This window comes from Pseudophryne corroboree, chromosome 3 (assembly GCF_028390025.1).
Source record: "Pseudophryne corroboree isolate aPseCor3 chromosome 3, aPseCor3.hap2, whole genome shotgun sequence".
NCBI classification, from domain to species: domain Eukaryota; kingdom Metazoa; phylum Chordata; class Amphibia; order Anura; family Myobatrachidae; genus Pseudophryne; species Pseudophryne corroboree.
Window position 1 is genome coordinate 276,247,900 of NC_086446.1, and position 16,738 is coordinate 276,264,637.

General features: G+C 46.3%; 1 protein-coding gene across 1 annotated transcript; it reads left to right on the forward strand.

Moving 5' to 3' along the window:
* The first annotated feature begins 323 nt into the window (after positions 1 to 323).
* STK35 (serine/threonine kinase 35) lies at positions 324 to 16,346 on the forward strand. Its single transcript, XM_063959138.1, has 3 exons — positions 324 to 971; positions 5,632 to 6,368; positions 14,158 to 16,346. Exons 1-2 carry the CDS (start codon positions 494 to 496, stop codon positions 6,354 to 6,356), a joined length of 1,203 nt encoding a protein of 400 aa, XP_063815208.1. The 5' UTR covers positions 324 to 493; the 3' UTR covers positions 6,357 to 6,368; positions 14,158 to 16,346.
* Positions 16,347 to 16,738: the final 392 nt, after the last annotated feature.

Here is a 16,738-nt window from a genome sequence, read left to right on the forward strand (position 1 = left end):
GTTCTTTGTCGGCACATGTGACTCCTGACCACCCCTCCCGGAGCGCTTGGTTTCTTCCAACAGTCAGTGTTTACACTCTGCCAGCTCTGGCATGTGCCATCTCTCTAGGGCAGGTTGTTTTTTTTTAATTTACACACTCAGGCTATACTTAGCCGCTAATGCGCCAAAGAATAGATGGGTTTGGTGCGGGAGCTGCACAATGCAGAGTGGAGATAGCGGCGGGGCCGTATCTCTTGGTGGCTTCCGCGGATTATCTCGGCCGTAGCGTCTCCCCCCTCAGACTTGCTGAGTTGGTACGCCCCACCGTGTAGTGCCTCTAACACACAGGCAGTTGTTGCTCAGTGAGTGAGGAGCCGGCTACGAGCTCGGCCCCGGGGAGGAGATGAGGCCTACTCTTGGCTGCTATTCCCCGCGTTCTGCTCCATCGTGCACCCAGCAGCCACCCGTCAGAGCGGCGGAGGAGGGATGACGGTTTCGGGTCTGCGGAACCGTCATGGAGACCGCTAAGAGTCCCGAAAGAAAGCGCCGACGCAGCCCAGGAGTGCGGCCGCTGAGAGAGCGGCTCCCCGCCCCCCTCAACGTGCAGCCCATCAACGGCAGCCGCCGAGCCGAGCTCCCGGAGGAGAAGGAGGCGGGGCAGGTGAGCAGGCCGCGGCTCCCCGGCGGCAGCTTCCGGCCCCGCTACAGCCTGCTGTCTGAGATCGGGCGCGGCAGTTACGGAGTGGTGTACGAGGCGGTGGCACGGAAGAGTGGAGCCCGGGTGGCGGTGAAGAAGATCCGCTGCGACGCCCCGGAGAACGTGGAGCTGGCCCTGTCCGAGTTCTGGGCCCTGACCAGCCTGCGCCGCCGCCACCCCAACATCGTGCGCTTCGAGGAGTGTGTGCTGCAGCGGAACGGCCTGGCCCAGAAGATGAGCCACGGCAACAAGAGCAGCCATCTCTACCTGCGCCTGGTGGAGACCTCGCTGAAAGGTAGCGGGGGGACGGGAGTGTGCAGGCCCGGGTGGGTGTGTCGGGGATCCGGGCTCGGATGTGGGGAGGATGAGGTCCTGTCAGTGAGAGGCCTGGGGAGCGTTATGCTGTACGAGGCCTTCCAGCGGGGAGTGAGACGAGTGTTACTGGCAGATGGGAGTTGAGCATGGGCTCTCGCAGGGGAGGCTGAGTCTCCTGCACGTATCTGGCCACAGAGGTAGGCCTGGAGGCTATAGAGGTGCCAGTGCAGGAGGCACAAGGTTGGGTGCTGGTTCCCGTGTAGCGGTCAGTACACCAGGCTAGTGTGGTGGAGACTCGTAGTTGGCCCTACTGCTGACTTTGGGGTTTATGTAATAAGATTTGGGGAGAGATAAAGTGGACAGAGGTAAGGTACCAACCGTCTCCTAACTGGCATTTTTCAAACACAGCCTGTAACATGGCAGTTAGGAGTTAATTGTGTCTCTCTCTCTCTCTCTCTCTCTCTCTCTCTCTCTCTCTCTCTCTCTCTCTCTCTCTCTCTCTCTCTCTCTCTCTCTCTCTCTCTCTCTCTCTCTCTCTCTCGTCTGCCGTAAGCCCTGACGAAACTGTTTCAGACACAGGGGCCCATTTATCAATGAGTGATAAAACTTGTTGTGAATAATAAATGGTGCCCCATCCAGTCTGCTCTGAACTGTCTTTTTTTTTTTTTTTTTTTTTTTTTTTTTTATTCAAACACATGACATTTTAGGCACTGCGCACATGACAGGAGCTGATTGGCTGGAGCACAATTTATTATTCACGAGTTTTATCACTTTTTGATAAATGAGACCCACAGTACTGTATATGCAGTATTTGCCTGGTGTCCAGCAAACGCCCTAATGCTCCTACAGTAACCTTTATCAGCTGTGCAGGTGCTGTATGTGTTTGGACCACAATTGTAGTCTCCACAGCCCAGTTGGATCTTTGTTTTCCTCTATCCCGCACATCATAGAGATGAGCAGCTGGTGAGGTACGCAGTTAAAGTTTAGGCACAATGTAGGGCAGGCCTGGATGCTTTACAGAGTGTCTGAGTTGTGGAATATAGCACTTGATTGGAAATGCTGCATTTTTTTTCTGTTCATGTGAATTTCAGCTGTAAATCGTTACATGTATTCTTAAGGTGCATACACACTAGGCGATGTACTCTGAGCGATGTCGCCTAGTGTCTCCCCCCCGATGTGGCTGGGCGGTCGGTGTATGGCCGTACACACTGAACGATATGATCGCTCAGTGATGTCACACAGCGACCGGGCCGTGGAAGCAGCACCTGGACGACAATTCAGATTGAGTATGTGTGCACGGCCGACAGCGAGGGTCGTTGCTGGGTTGCTCATTGCTAGTCTCTGGCAGCATACACTCTTGTAGAGAAAATGAGACGTCGCTCAGGAAGGGGCAAGTGTGTATGCACCTTTAAATCTAAAGCGTTCCTATTTGATCTAGGTGATGTTTCCCATTAAATACTATGGGGTCTATTTACTAAGCCTTTGAGGGAGCTAAAGGAGCAGCCAATCGTCTTCTAACTGCCATGATACAGGTGACAGTTAAGAGTTGGTTGGGACTTTATTTCCATCTGAGGCTTGGTAAAGAGACGACTCCCACCAGGGATAGCCTTTTGGCTTTGCGTGATAATTAAGGCCACTACACTAAAAAATGATCACTTGGGTGAAAGGAAACAGTGGATTATCTGCTCTCTGGCTGTGTGCTCAGTCATCCTCTTGTAGGTTATACTTAATCTGAGCAGCATTTATAAACTCTATAGGATAAAGGTCTGTGACAAAATGTAATCCCCCTGATCAGCGCAGGAGGTGACCCTGCTGTTTAGATTCGTGAGATTGGTAAACTGTAGTGTGAAGAGATTACTGCGGAATTTTGAGGCAAAAGCATTTCATTACTCTACAGAGACTGTCCATGAACAGTCAAACATGTAAACACCTATATTATGCATGTCCCTAGAGGCTGTTTATTACAAGCATAGTCACGTTACGTAGAGGAGCAGAAGGTATGAATCGTACATCTGTCACTTCATTACAAAAATCAAACCTCATCTGTTGACTTCATATGTCGGGTTTCCAGGTACATCCATGACTTTGGTTTAGCCCCTCATATCTAGGAAACGGCTGAGTCTTATCTATAATTGGCCTTTATTAGAAGGTGGTTGCTTAGACCACAGGGAGTTCATGTCCCCTAGTTCATTTTTATGGGTTATCTAAGTGGTTATAGAAACAGCCTGAATCTCTGATATTGTGAAGTGTGGCTGCCTCTGGACTGCTAGGAATACAAAAACATGCTTCTAGGTGGTTTTGTTTCAGTCTACCTTTTGAGTAATACCAGAAACTTCTCATAGTACTGTATATGGGAATCGCTGAAAACAAACTGAACCTTTGAATCATTAAATGGATGGGTTAGATATGTACAATGCATCATGTTTTTATAATCTCCCCTCTGCATGGTGGGGCAGCAAAGGTAATCTAGGTAGACAAACATCAGGGTATTAATCAGTTGAACATCCCAGACACTGGCAGGAGCCTTCCGCTTATGAAAAACATCCAGCAACTATCATAAAGCTGCCCACTTAGTAAAAGTGCCTTCATTCTGAGTTGATCGCTCGCTAGCTATTTTTTTGCAGCTGTGCAAAATCCTAGTCGCCACCCACGGGGGAGTGTATTTTCGCTTTGCAGGTGTGCGAACGCCTTAGCAGCTGAGCTCTGCAAAAACATTTTTGTGCAGTTTCTAAGTAGCTCTGGACTTAGCCCTTGCGATCACTTCAGTCTTTTTGGTGCTGGAATTGACGTCAGACACCTGCCCAGCAAATGCTTGGACATGCCTGCGTTTTCCCAAACACTCCCAGAAAATGGTCAGGTGACGCCCATAAACGCCTTCTTCCTGTCAATCTCCTTGCGATCCGCTGTGCGAATGGATTCTTTGTTAAATCCATCGCCCAGCAACGATCCGCTCTGTACCAGTACGACGTGCATGCACAGTAGTGACCTGATCACTGCGCTGTGAAAAATGGCAGCGAGCAATCAACTCGGAATGACCCCCATTGGTTCTGGGTGATTGCATGACCAGTGCGTCTTTCCTTTGCCAACGATCACCTTAAATAATTCTTCAGACTTTAATGACCACAGGAAAGGCAACATTTTATGATAAATTAACCTTGCGTTCAATCGGGTTTCTGTGTGACTTAAATTAGATTGCTGTATGTAAAGGGCTGTACAAAATCTTTCAATGCAAATTCCTGTCCAGAGTTTTGGTAAAGAGTGGGTGTATTTTTGTAGAGTGTGGGTTACAGGTGCACTAGGTACCACCCACGTTACAAAAACACACTGGTAGGTTAATTGGATTCTGATATAATTAGCCTAGTATGTCTGTTAAGGAATTTAGACTGTAAGCTCGAATGGGGCTGGAATGAATGACGTACAGTGCTGCATGAGTTGGTGACACTATGTAAACAATGAAGCTGTCTGTGCCCATTATGACTATACAACCCTCTTCTCTAAACACAGTTTTTAAGTGGAAAGTGGGCATAAGGGAAGCACACCATGTTGCGCTTTGGCTGGAGAACAGTGCACTATTGATATCACCACCCTCTGCATGTTCAGCCTATGGCTGAAGCAGAGCAGCAGCATGTTGACTACAAAAACTTGATCAAAATGTAGACTGCCTGACAACTGTACAGCCACCCAACACTTAATTCACAGTTTGTCTGTTAGCCTGGCATTCCAAAAAGTGAACAAGTTACAATTAAAATCTGCCCTTCTTACAGTGAACATAATGACTGCTGGCCAAGGTCCCACGTGTTCAGGTTTGTGTATAATCCCTTTAATACAGCTCATGAGTTCAGCATATTGGGTGTCCAATTGTGTGGGCAACCAGACTGCCAGTCCTTATCAGCCGCGCTATGGGATGGTGATTGGGGCTGGCAGGAAGCATGAACTGCTGACTACTGCAGTCTGCTACTGTTGTAATCGGCACACTGACTCAACATCATGGAGTGTTCACTAATCTATATGCCCATATATGAATCTTCTAGACGTTTTACTAACTTGTGTTTTGACACCATAGGCTCCAAATTAGTGGTGGTCATACAATCCTGGCACTTGTGTGTTCTTGGGTCCACTACTGCAGTCTATTGGGGTTTAGTTGTATTGCAAATATTCCTGAAGAAGCACAAAGTAAAGTGGTGGAAGTAGAATGCTTAAGGGTTTAGAGAGCAGTCTGCTTGGTGTACACCACGATAATGCCTTCAGAGTAGGTCACCAATAGGTCTTTCCTATTTCTCCGTTATGGGTATGCTGGATAAACAGTCATTGTTGGCAGTCAATCCTGGAATTCAGGTGTTAGTTAGGCAGCAGCTTTGTAATGCTGATCCAGTTAACCTCCTCCCTGGGATCGACCAGTCATTGTTGACTGTAACCATTTAACCCACATGCTCAACCCGTTGGGTCTGACACCTATGGGGAAAAAAGGGGGTTTTCATGGATGTAATCCTGTTGCTTGCATCTGGTGGTCATCAGGGCTTGAAAATTACTTGATCTTTCTATATAAAATAATAACACAAACAACCAGTTTAATTAGGAGCAGTTATAAGACTTCTGTTCAGTATATGTTTGATGTTTACTAATGCACTCTTTCATTGTAGGAGAGCGAATTTTGGGCTACACAGAAGAAGCTTGTTACCTATGGTTTGTCATGGAGTTCTGTGAAGGGGGTGATCTTAATCAGTATGTCTTGTCCCGGAGCCCAGACCCGGCTACAAACAAAAGCTTCATGCTACAACTGACAAGTGCCATTGCTTTCCTGCACAAAAACCAGATCGTTCATCGGGATCTAAAACCTGATAATATTCTGATCACAGAGCGCTCGGGTTCCCCAGTGCTAAAAGTAGCCGACTTTGGCCTCAGCAAAGTCTGCGCTGGACTGGCTCCCCGGGGGAAGGAGAGTACTGGTGGTGGTAGCAATGAAAACAGGACTGTAAATGTCAACAAGTACTGGCTATCATCTGCTTGTGGCTCAGACTTCTACATGGCTCCTGAGGTGTGGGAAGGACACTATACAGCAAAAGCTGACATATTTGCTCTGGGAATAATCATCTGGGCCATGATAGAGCGGATCACCTTTGTAGATGCAGAGACCAAGAAGGAGATTCTGGGGACTTACATCAAGCAGGGCAGTGAGATTGTGCCTGTAGGGGAAGCACTGCTAGAGAACCCAAAGATGGAACTTCACATCCCACAGAAACGCAGAACTTCCATGTCTGAGGGCATCCGTCAGCTGCTTAAAGACATGTTGGCTGCTAATCCTCAGGATCGGCCAGATGCTTTTGAGCTGGAGACGAGGATGGACCAAGTTACATGTGCTGCTTGAGGCAATGCCCTGGTAAGTGGCTGCACAGGTTGGTGTGTGTTCCTTATACTCTTGGAAACCTGATAAGTCTAGGATATATGCCTAATCATGGAATAAGTTTATGGTTTTAGGGGGGTGAGCTAAGTGTTTAGGCGGCAGTAATTAATGGGAGCCTGACGGAGAAATTCTCTTGTTTTAGGCACTCCTCATTGTCCCTTGTTGTGCCCAGAATCACAGGATAAAGTCCAAGTTACAGGTCCTAGTACTTAATTCTCTCACCATTAGGACTCTGAATATGCTGCGTTGTATAAGAAACTGTAAATAAATCGCTACATTAGGCATAAATGTACATACACCGGAACTCCTGGCGGTGGTAAAGGGGCTTTCCCTGCAGGTGGTGACACACTAATACACAGGAAGTGCCTGCACTTAAGCATCACATTTTGAGACTTATGATTGCCTAATGGAAATGTACAGTCCTGGAGAGGGGTGTGCAATATTGAAGGTATAACTGCCGGCCTGCAATGTTACAGTGGGCTTTGCTGTCTATTACTGACCAGCTTTTGCTGAGTGGAAAGATTGGTGGATTGAGGGCCTCATGACGGGTGTAGTAGGGTATGCCGGCAGCCCGCATACCAACAGCTGGGTGAGCACAAATGAGCCTCTTGCGGGCTCGCTGCAGGCACGGTAGTGCGCCATGCTATCTATTCTCCCTCCAGGGGGGGGTTGTGCACCCCCAAGAGGGAGAAAAGGTGTCTGTATGCCAGCTGTCAGGATTCCGGCGCCGGCATACTGTGCGCCGGGATCCCGACGGCCAGCAAACTGAAGACCTCCCCATGACGGTTCTGAGCTGATTCGGCAGCCAAGTTGAAGACCAGTTTAGACACTTCTGCTATCTGCTAACGTGAGGTGTGTGTTTTTTTTTTTTTTTTTTTTGTTTTTTTTTTTTTTTTTTTTTTTAACCTCTAGTTTGTGGTATTTTGTGCAGCTATCTTTAAGCCTTATGGGCTCTACACACTGGGTGATACTGAAAGATATGAACGATCTCGTTCATTAATGAGCAAGATACCTTTCATATCTTTGAAGGTGGAGGCACCAGCAATGAACGATGCGCGGCCCCGCGCTTGTTCATCGCTGGTGCCCCGTCGCTTGTGCGTTGAGGCCAGTATGGACAATCTCGTCCATATTTGCTTGCACTGCTATGGAGCCTGGGGGTGGGGAAGTGAAGAAACTTCACTGCCGCCAGGTCGGCTGTATCCGCCGTCGGGCAGCTCCGCGGTGGATCGCAAAGTGTGTAGGGCACAAACTACACACTGAATCATCATACCAATTTCTGCCTAATCTGGAGACTGCTGCCTCTTTCACTTTGCTACTGTAACTCCAATAGAGATAATATAGTGTGGGGGAAACTAGTAAATGGATGAGCAATACAATCCCTATCTTGATTGTTGCTGGATGCATGACAAATGGCTCAAATTAAAGCATCGGCGGTGCTTGCAGAATACTGTAGGAAGGAACGGCAGATTGTTTGCAGATAACAGCTGGGTACACATCTGGGTGGTATGTCTGCCATTGGCCAGCAGAGCGGTCATTTAGGTAAGCAATGCACACTTTTCTTTCTAATTGTCCGCTCAGTATGTCTGTCCAGACATCACGGGTGAGCAGGCGGTTGGTGGATTGGCCAAACACACAGCCAGACATGCTATCTTTCAGATTGGCTCTGCAGCACAGCTGATGTAGATCTATCTCCTATGTCTCAATGTCGTTCACAACCCTAGTGTATGTACACACCTGCCGATGCACTACAGATCTAGTTCCTTGCCAGAGGATAAGGGCCATTTAATATAAAATAGAGCAATCTGTTGGTTTTTCAGCACTGGCTAGTCACTGGGGGCTTACGTGTTTTGGTGAACTCTTTGCTCCAGACCCTGCCCCCTTTAATTTTAAGCAAATTAAAGAATTAACACAAAGGTCTTTGTTTTAACAAAGATGTGCTTGTTGCAGAAGCAGTTCTCTTCCCAAGTGACTTATTACCCTAATCAGGTTGAGTAGCAGATTCTGCGAAAAAGCAGAAGCTGCTACTCGGATGGCATGCTGGGGGCCAGCCAGCATGCCAAGTCCCACCCAGCATTGAAATTGAATTGAAATCTTATCGATGACCTGGGAATTGTGGCTGCCCCCTGCACGTATGCAGCTGCACCGCTACTGCTTTCTTTATCTGAGCATCTGTGTGATGTCACGCAGCCACCCTGAAAACGGAACCACTCCCCCCTGCAACGTTTCTTCGCCACCCTCCCCATGGCACCTGCTGGCAAAGTGTGATTGAATCTGTCTGGGATGCGATCTCACTTTTCGTATGTGAGCTGTGGCCACTGTGCATGCACAGAAATAGAAAAATTGCTCTATTGTGAGTTTAGTATTTGTCCCTTAATGAATAGGGGCCATAATGCTGGTAAGGCTCTCCAAAAAATAGACTAATTCAAGCAAGCAATTTGTGAGGTATATAAAGCCTTCAGTAAAGTAGCTCCTACTCTGTATATTCCATTAGAGGTTATCTCCTGGACCAAGTCATTCATTGATTAGGTCTCTTCTGCCACTGTCAAAAAATAAATTAATAATTTGTAAGTGATTTTATACACCTTTCACACAAAAAATAAAATTACTAGGTGACGCAGTTCTACCTGGTACTTTTTTTTTTTTTTTTTTGTGTGAGAAGGTCACTCGGGATAAAATTCCTAGGACTTCGATCCAGGAATTTTCCTGGGGTTTGGAGACCTGGGAATTTCGACGTGGCTTGCCACTTTCACACAGACAAAATACCCGTTCTGATCTGCAAATTACCAGGTAGAAATTCTTGACCAGGTAACCACTTTGAGTATAGACCTCTTGACTGAACTCGTATTAAAAGGTCATTAAGCTCATTAACTCTAAGGGTTAGTACTGTCACTGAAGGCAGGGCATGCCTGTCTTGCATACGTGCATGTGGTTGGTTGGCTTGTGTAATACATCAGGTCTTCATGCTTGATGAAAGGAAAAGTAACAGCAGATTTGATCGTCCTGTCTGCGTCTAAATGGTGGTAACGCTGAGACAGTTGAAGTAAGTCTCATTCACTAACTTGGTGTGGAATTCAATTGATTATTGCACCCAATCTCCTGCCTAAAGTGACGTGAGATTGCGGGGGGGGTGATATTCAATTGAGTACAGAGTTTGGGTTTAGCTGTGTAAAGTGCTGAAGCGAAAAGTGTCGCTTGGGTGGCAAATGGGTCACTCTTCATGCATATCATCTCTATACCCCTGGGTTATCTAGCTCTGTTTGGGTACCATCTAGTGCCCGCCGCCATCATAAGATATGAATTCTGACCTAAATGTTGAAGTGTTAAACCCCCCCGCCCCCCCCCACCCGAGCGATATAGTTTACTATATCGCCCACTGTGTATGCAGCTGCGTGGCACAGCGAGTCGTTAATGACCCTCTGTCTCGGCTGTGCATGAAGCTCAATTTGGGCTCCTTGTCCAAACCTGCATGCTCCATCCGTGTCATGGCATCTGTGTGAACAGTGCGTATGCCCGCCATCGCCCGGGAGGGGAAACACTAGGCGATGTTGCTCACTGAGCACATTGCCTAGAGTGTACCCACCTTTAGAGGCATTTGACTATTGAAAGGGCTCTATTAAGATGTCTCTTTATTGGATACTCCCATATTGGGGGTTTGCAATTGTTTTGGGCATCTATTCTCCCATCTAAACGGGACTTTGTAGGTGTTCAGACAATTGTCACTATTCATTTGGGTGCTCATGCATGTCACGCCCAAATACTGGGTTTAGTCTCTGCTGTGATAATAACAATTGAATACACAGACACACAGGTGGGGGAGAGATTTTATAGTAACTGACTGTTTGATGTGGTATCCGGAGTCTTGGTCGACCACTTTTTTTTTTTTTTTTTTTTTTTCAAATACTTTTTCATGCTTTACGATCCACGTGGACTACAATTTGGAGCGGTAACCTTGCCCAAAGCATGGCGAGTGAAGCAAGCCATGCGAGGGGACACGGTGCACTAATTGGGGTTCCTGGTCACTCTGTGGCAGAGCTGGCCAAACCAGTCTTCGATCTACCAACAGTTCACATTTTCCAGACCACCTAGCTGGTACACAGGTGTAGTCCTTACTAATTAAGATGTGCTGTATTCATTTCTAACTGACAATTCTACAGATCTCCAGGAGGCCTGGAAAACATGAACTGTTGGTAGATCTCGGACTGGTTTGGCCAGCCCTGCTCTATGGAGGAAACGACATAACATTTTCTTTAAAAAAAAAAAAAAAAATTCTCGTAGACCTTGTCCATGTCTACCTACTTACTGTTGACCAATAGTGGTTGATCTAGACACTGCCGACCTAAGTTATTGACCCCTATGATCCACACCCGCTTGATGTATTATAGCGATACATATCGTGCCACTATAGGTCTCCCTGCTTTGTCTCATTACAAAGGCGAAGCAGGAAAGTACATTGCGGTGTAAGAAACACTACTTTGCCGGAGAGGGGGAGTGAAAACTCCCCACTAGAGAGCACATCATCTTAGTGCTGATGCGCTGCGTCTCTCCCCCAGCCGGCTTTAGGGCGCATGCGCAAGATCTTGCTACTCCTGCGAGATCTCCTGTTCAGCCTGAAATCTGCAGTCTGGGACAGCGCTGTCCCTGCTGTGGTGGAGGTAAGGCGATGGCACCTGCAGCTGTCAGAACGATCTGTGCTACTGACAGTTCATACACTGCCCTGCATCTTTTAGATGGCAGGGCTGCTACACACTGCTGTTGTAATACATTGGGGGAGAAGCTGTATCGGTGCACTTAACATGCACTGATGCCATTTCTCCCCAAATATGTTACATCTACCCCTTCATTTGTAAAAGTTCTCCATATGGATAGGTGGTATGCTACAAACATGACATGAATGTGAGTCTGCCAATCCCTGAAAAGTAGAATACCAGTATCTGCCGGTCAATGTGGCATTCTATATCCGAATGGTGTATTCATGCTGATCACATTAGTGGGGAGATCTTATATGCCTAAGACAGGTGCAGGTACGCTGTACAGTAGACATGAAAATGTGGTTATGCCTCTGTGAAGGTAACTCCATACTTGTGTGCACAGCCAAATTCCTGTGACTCCTGCTGCACTTTACGGTGTTAATCTCATTCAAAAGTGTTAACTACACCATAGGGTAACATGCACTTTTAAGCGAAAGGTGTGAATTGGGTTGCCAGTATTTAAACGCCTTGGCACCAACAATTTGCCCTCTCTAAGCTCTAATCTTGCATAGAGCGCTACCTCTGTAAGTAAGGGGATCCGGTCTGAAGATCGACAGTGTCTAGGTCGACGGTCACTAGGTCGACATGGATGGAAGGTCGACAGTGTTTCTAGGTCGACATGTGCTAGGTCGACAGGTCTAAAGGTCGACATGAGTTTTTCAAAAAAAAATTTCTTTTTTTGAATTTTTTCATACTTAACGATCCACATGGACTACGATTGGAACGGTAAAGTGTGCCGAGCGAAGCGGTAGCGGAGCGAACGCACCATGCCCGAAGCATGGCGAGCGAAGCGGTGCACTAATTTGGGATCCCGGTCACTCTACGAAGAAAACGACACACAAAAAAAAAATCCTCATGTCGACCTTTAGACATGTCGACCTTCCATCCATGTCGACCTAAACATTGTCGACCTAGACACTGTATTTGATGAACCACACCCGTAAGTAAGATGGGAGAGAGGGTGGTGGGATTCATGCGGGCATTATCCTCCTCAGTATTATGGGGTACATGTTCTGGTTTTATAATGGCTGTTTTTGTGTCAGTATGCAAACACCATACATGAGCTGAAATTGGTGTCCCCAAAATGTGCTATGCAGATCTAACTTGTGTAGACGTGAGCACAAAATGCAGGCAAGTCTGGTCACCCTGGGACTTTTCCATCCTTGTATTAAAGGCTTTTCATGGCTTCCTTAGTTGGGTAAGATTGGCAGTGCCGGTACACTAGTCTCTTGCTGAAGCAGTGAGCATCTGCAGCCGCTCAGTTATGAGTTCATCTGTGACCATTCATGCTTTGCTAATGCAGCTTATATAACTTGCCTTGGGGATGTGGGATGGATCATAGTTGGTGTACAGATGCTTCCTGAGAGCTGCCATCTCTGCACATTCCTTCACACTGACCCCCTCCCCACTTTGTCCCCAGAACTGCCTGTCCTAAATCCTCACGTGTCTCTCTGCCGCGTTACCCCCTTTACACGTGCTGAAAACCTTTATCACGTGACCTGTGCCAGCTCAGAAATGGGTCACCTAGTCATTAAGGCAGTGCTGATGCTTCCTCTGATCAGTGTGATGTAGGATGGCGAATAGTTCTACATTGCTGTTAAAACCAAGCTATAAACTCATAAAGGTGAATTATTTAGAGGGAGAGACTCCCATGTGTATGTTGCCGTACAGTAGAATCCAAACTAATTATATTGGACTGCGTTCCAGTGGGTTTATATAGTCTTGCCACTTAAATGCTACAGTATTTTGCCCTGGCCCCCTCTGAAGACTGAAGGGGATCGGTGTATGACCGCTTCCTGCCTGGGGCAGATCATATGGTCCTGCAGGAAGGTACACGGATATTGTTCACAGACCTGCAGAATGGCTAGCATATGGGGCTCCTACCCTATATTTAGTAAAGAGCAGGTTCTCTATTTGACTGTATTCCCAGACACTTGTCTTTCACTTTCTTGAAGCTATTTCCTGGATAATCTAATGCCCAAATCCTGTCCTATCCCAGATATATCCTGTAATCCTGAAGTTTCTTGTGTACACAGCTGTGCAGGACAGGTCTGCCATTACAGCTAAGGAACACCTTTTATATTCTGTGCTCTCAAATACTTTTAACCTGTTGTCTGACCTTTTTGGTTTTTACTTTTGAGCTGTTGTGTCATCCACATCTTGCCTTTAAAATAACTTGTGCAAGTAGTTGTAATTGAATGCTAAAAACAAACTGTAATGAAATTAGTGAGCACACAAAGGGATACAGTTGGTCCTGAGCAATGACTGAGAATTGCTGAACTTCACAACCACTAACAGATTCTTTCTTCATCTCCCATAGAGGAGTGCTTGAAACTGGATTTGTTGTGCTACTGTAATTCTGCAGAGATTTGCTCAACTGGACATTGCCCTGCGTAGAATTGCCAGCTTTACTTGTCCCCGAAGCAGAGGTTGGGGCTGTTCAATTGCGGCATTCTGCAATAACCCTCTAGGCCAGGGCTGGCCAGACCGGTCCTCGAGATCTACCAACGGTTCATGTTTTCCAGGCCTCCTGGAGATCTGTAGAACTGTCAGTTAGGAATGAATGCAGCACATCTTAATTAGTAATGACTACACCTGTGCACCAGCTAGGTGGTCTGGAAAATGTGAACTGTTGGTAGATCTCGGACTGGTTTGGCCAGCTCTGCTCTAGGCTGCAAACATGGTAACGCATAGTTCCATGCCCTTACTCTGCAATCTCGGGGTTAATGTGCATTGACTGCAGATTTGCTATGAGGTAAAGGTGTTACTGTATAATTGAATAGCTCTGGACAGAGAAGTCTTACTACAAGCCCTTTTCCTCGCACAGAAAGTATCACACCTAATTGAATCAGTCCTTTGGGTTTCTGTGCACAAGATTCAGCATCTAGCATGGAGTTATTGGGAAATAGTAATAGCAATTTACATGTGTGACTTTTGAGGTCTCAAGGGCCATTTACTTATGTCACTGTACTGCTATCTTTCCTTGCGTTCATCTAACACTGTCTTCTTTCTCTCAGGTGTAATATGGGATCGAGGTTCGTGCTGTCTCTGGCGATCTGGACACTGTGCCTCCCTTCTTTGCTCTTGGAAAGTTGACTGGATCATCTGTGATGTGTTCTAGAATAAAACTAGAGCTTGGTTACTATATCCTTGGCCATCACTGGTGCTAATTACTCAATATCTACCATGGGACTAGTTCCTCTGCATTACCCTGTTGGCATCATATGGGCACCCTCTACCAGGCAGCTGGATTAAGATGGCAATATGGGGGCATTGTGGCATACAAATTAATGCTAACTGTAGGTTAACCCTCGATGCAATACGTTGCAACACCCTTATTCGCTAGTAGCAGGAAACCAGTTTATTTGTTCATGATATTCAAGTTAGTTGGCCTTTTTGGGGTAGCACCTTAAGTGCTTGCAAATCTGTCAGGTGAGCTGTTCTGTGCCTGCATTTATGGTCCCATTTTAAGACTTGAGCTCCAAAACCTCCATCTCCCCTCCAATGTAGCGCTTGTTAACATGGAGAAGTCTTAAATGGTCTTTTGCAGGCCCATCAGTGTTTCTCTCCCACAATCCTTCACTTCTATCCTAAACCCACACAAACTCCCCTTCCCTCTGCTTCTCTTCAATCACCTCTGGGGGGACCTATAAAAAGGGTTCATTTGGTCTTAACCATGGCACTGCTCTGAATCCTGCACTTACTGTCTCAGGGATATCTGACTAGTGGTTGCAATAAAGTCCCTTTCCTGTGCCTCACTTTCCTGGCTGCACCTTCCTGACATCTGCATGCAGAGATGGGTAGACCTTTTTTTTTTTTTTTTTTTTTTCCTACCGAAGTGCCTATTTGTCTGGTGCTGTCCTAGCATACACACTGTGGGAGACATAACTGTAGTATAATGGGCATTGGGAGGGAGGCTTGCACCCTTTAGCTGTCACTTGTGTTTGGAGCGCTGTGCCTTAATTAATCCTTTTGCTTCTGGCACTCACTAATTATAACTGCAATCCACCAGTCATCAGATAACCCACCAACCCTTTCTTGCTCCTTGTCCCCCACTGCATGGACTGCAGACTGCTCACCTTTTAAGTAGTATGTTTGGAGTGTAGAGAGATTACCAATGGGGTAAAAATACTGGCTCAAGATTATTTGGTGACTATGGTATTCTGTTCTGCTATAAAGCAGTGTCTCTGGATTGGGCTTCTCACTACATAAAGGAACAGGTTTCCTTCAGATGCCTGATTGTTTCCAGGGCTTGCTCAGCTTAGTCTAACCCAGTTGATACAGAGACTAGTTTCCCTTTTATAGCGGTGAAAGTTCAGTGCTGGAGTATTTTGGTAGTTCCTATAATTTTGGTCGGTGCCCCCATCTGGTGCCATAGATGTGATTCTGGACATTACAGGCCCTATGGGTTGCACAGTGCAGAGTTGCTAATTGTGGGATGTCTCAGGTAGAAGCTGTTATTGAAGATGGGGGTGTACCATTTGGGCCAATACTCCCTTCTTAAAATATGTATTCTATTCATGAATTATTGGAACAGCGGTCAAATGCCAGGGATCCCTGCCAACCTAGATCTATTTAAGCACTGATTGGTCAATGTTCTGGACATAGTGGGTGGTCAATGTTCTGGACATAGTGGGTGAGGACTGTTATCTCCTGAATTAAATGATTATTGGCTTCTGTTATTTATACTTGGCTGGGGTGTAACTTTCTACAGAATTAGAAATGATAGGGCATTTCCCTGTAAGTGCTATGGGCTCCCTATTTAGAATGGAGTACACTCTACATAGATGTATCTATCCCCACAGCAGAAGTTAACGATTGAGTGTATCTGTGAGGGAGGTAAACAGCATGTTAACACTTTCTCCTTCCTGCAGGCCTAAAGTAAAGGCCACATCTTCACCCTGCACCTTCAGGTTTAGTGACGTGATCATTCCTTTTTGCTGCTGTCTTGTGCTAGAACACAAAGCTCCAAACTCTACTGCAGACCCTCCTGGAAGCGCACCCCCTGTACAGCAGACCTTTCCCCCTACTCATTGTTTTGCACATATGCTGGTGACAGGACCCTTTTTTTTTTTTTTGACTTGGTTGTGAGTTTACAATGTTGTATTTATGTTACTTGTACACTGTAACTCTCCCTGATGTGTGAATGGCAGTTGAGATGTAAGATATATTTTCTTTGTGAACATTAATAAAGGGAGTACAAATAGTACTGTGTGCTTGGTTGGTTTCTACCTACTTATGGCTGACCTTCTTCCTCTTCAGTCATTTTTAAATACAAACTAGAAGGAGGGTCTATAAAGACTAATGTGAGCTTTAGGGGTATATGCAATTCCAGGCGAATTGCGGCACTTTTTCGCCCGTTTTTAAATTCGACACAATTCGACCGTCGAATTCCGGCAGGTGGGTGCCGGAATTCGACATATTCAATAAACTAATTCGACAGTCCCGCTGTCGAAAAACGGCCGATTTAACGGATTTTGATTAGGTTTTTAAAAATGTTTAAACGGTAAACCCGAAAAAAAAATTGCGTGGGGTCCCCCCTCCTAAGCATAACCAGCCTCGGGCTCTTTGAGCCGGTCCTGGTTGCCAAAATACGGG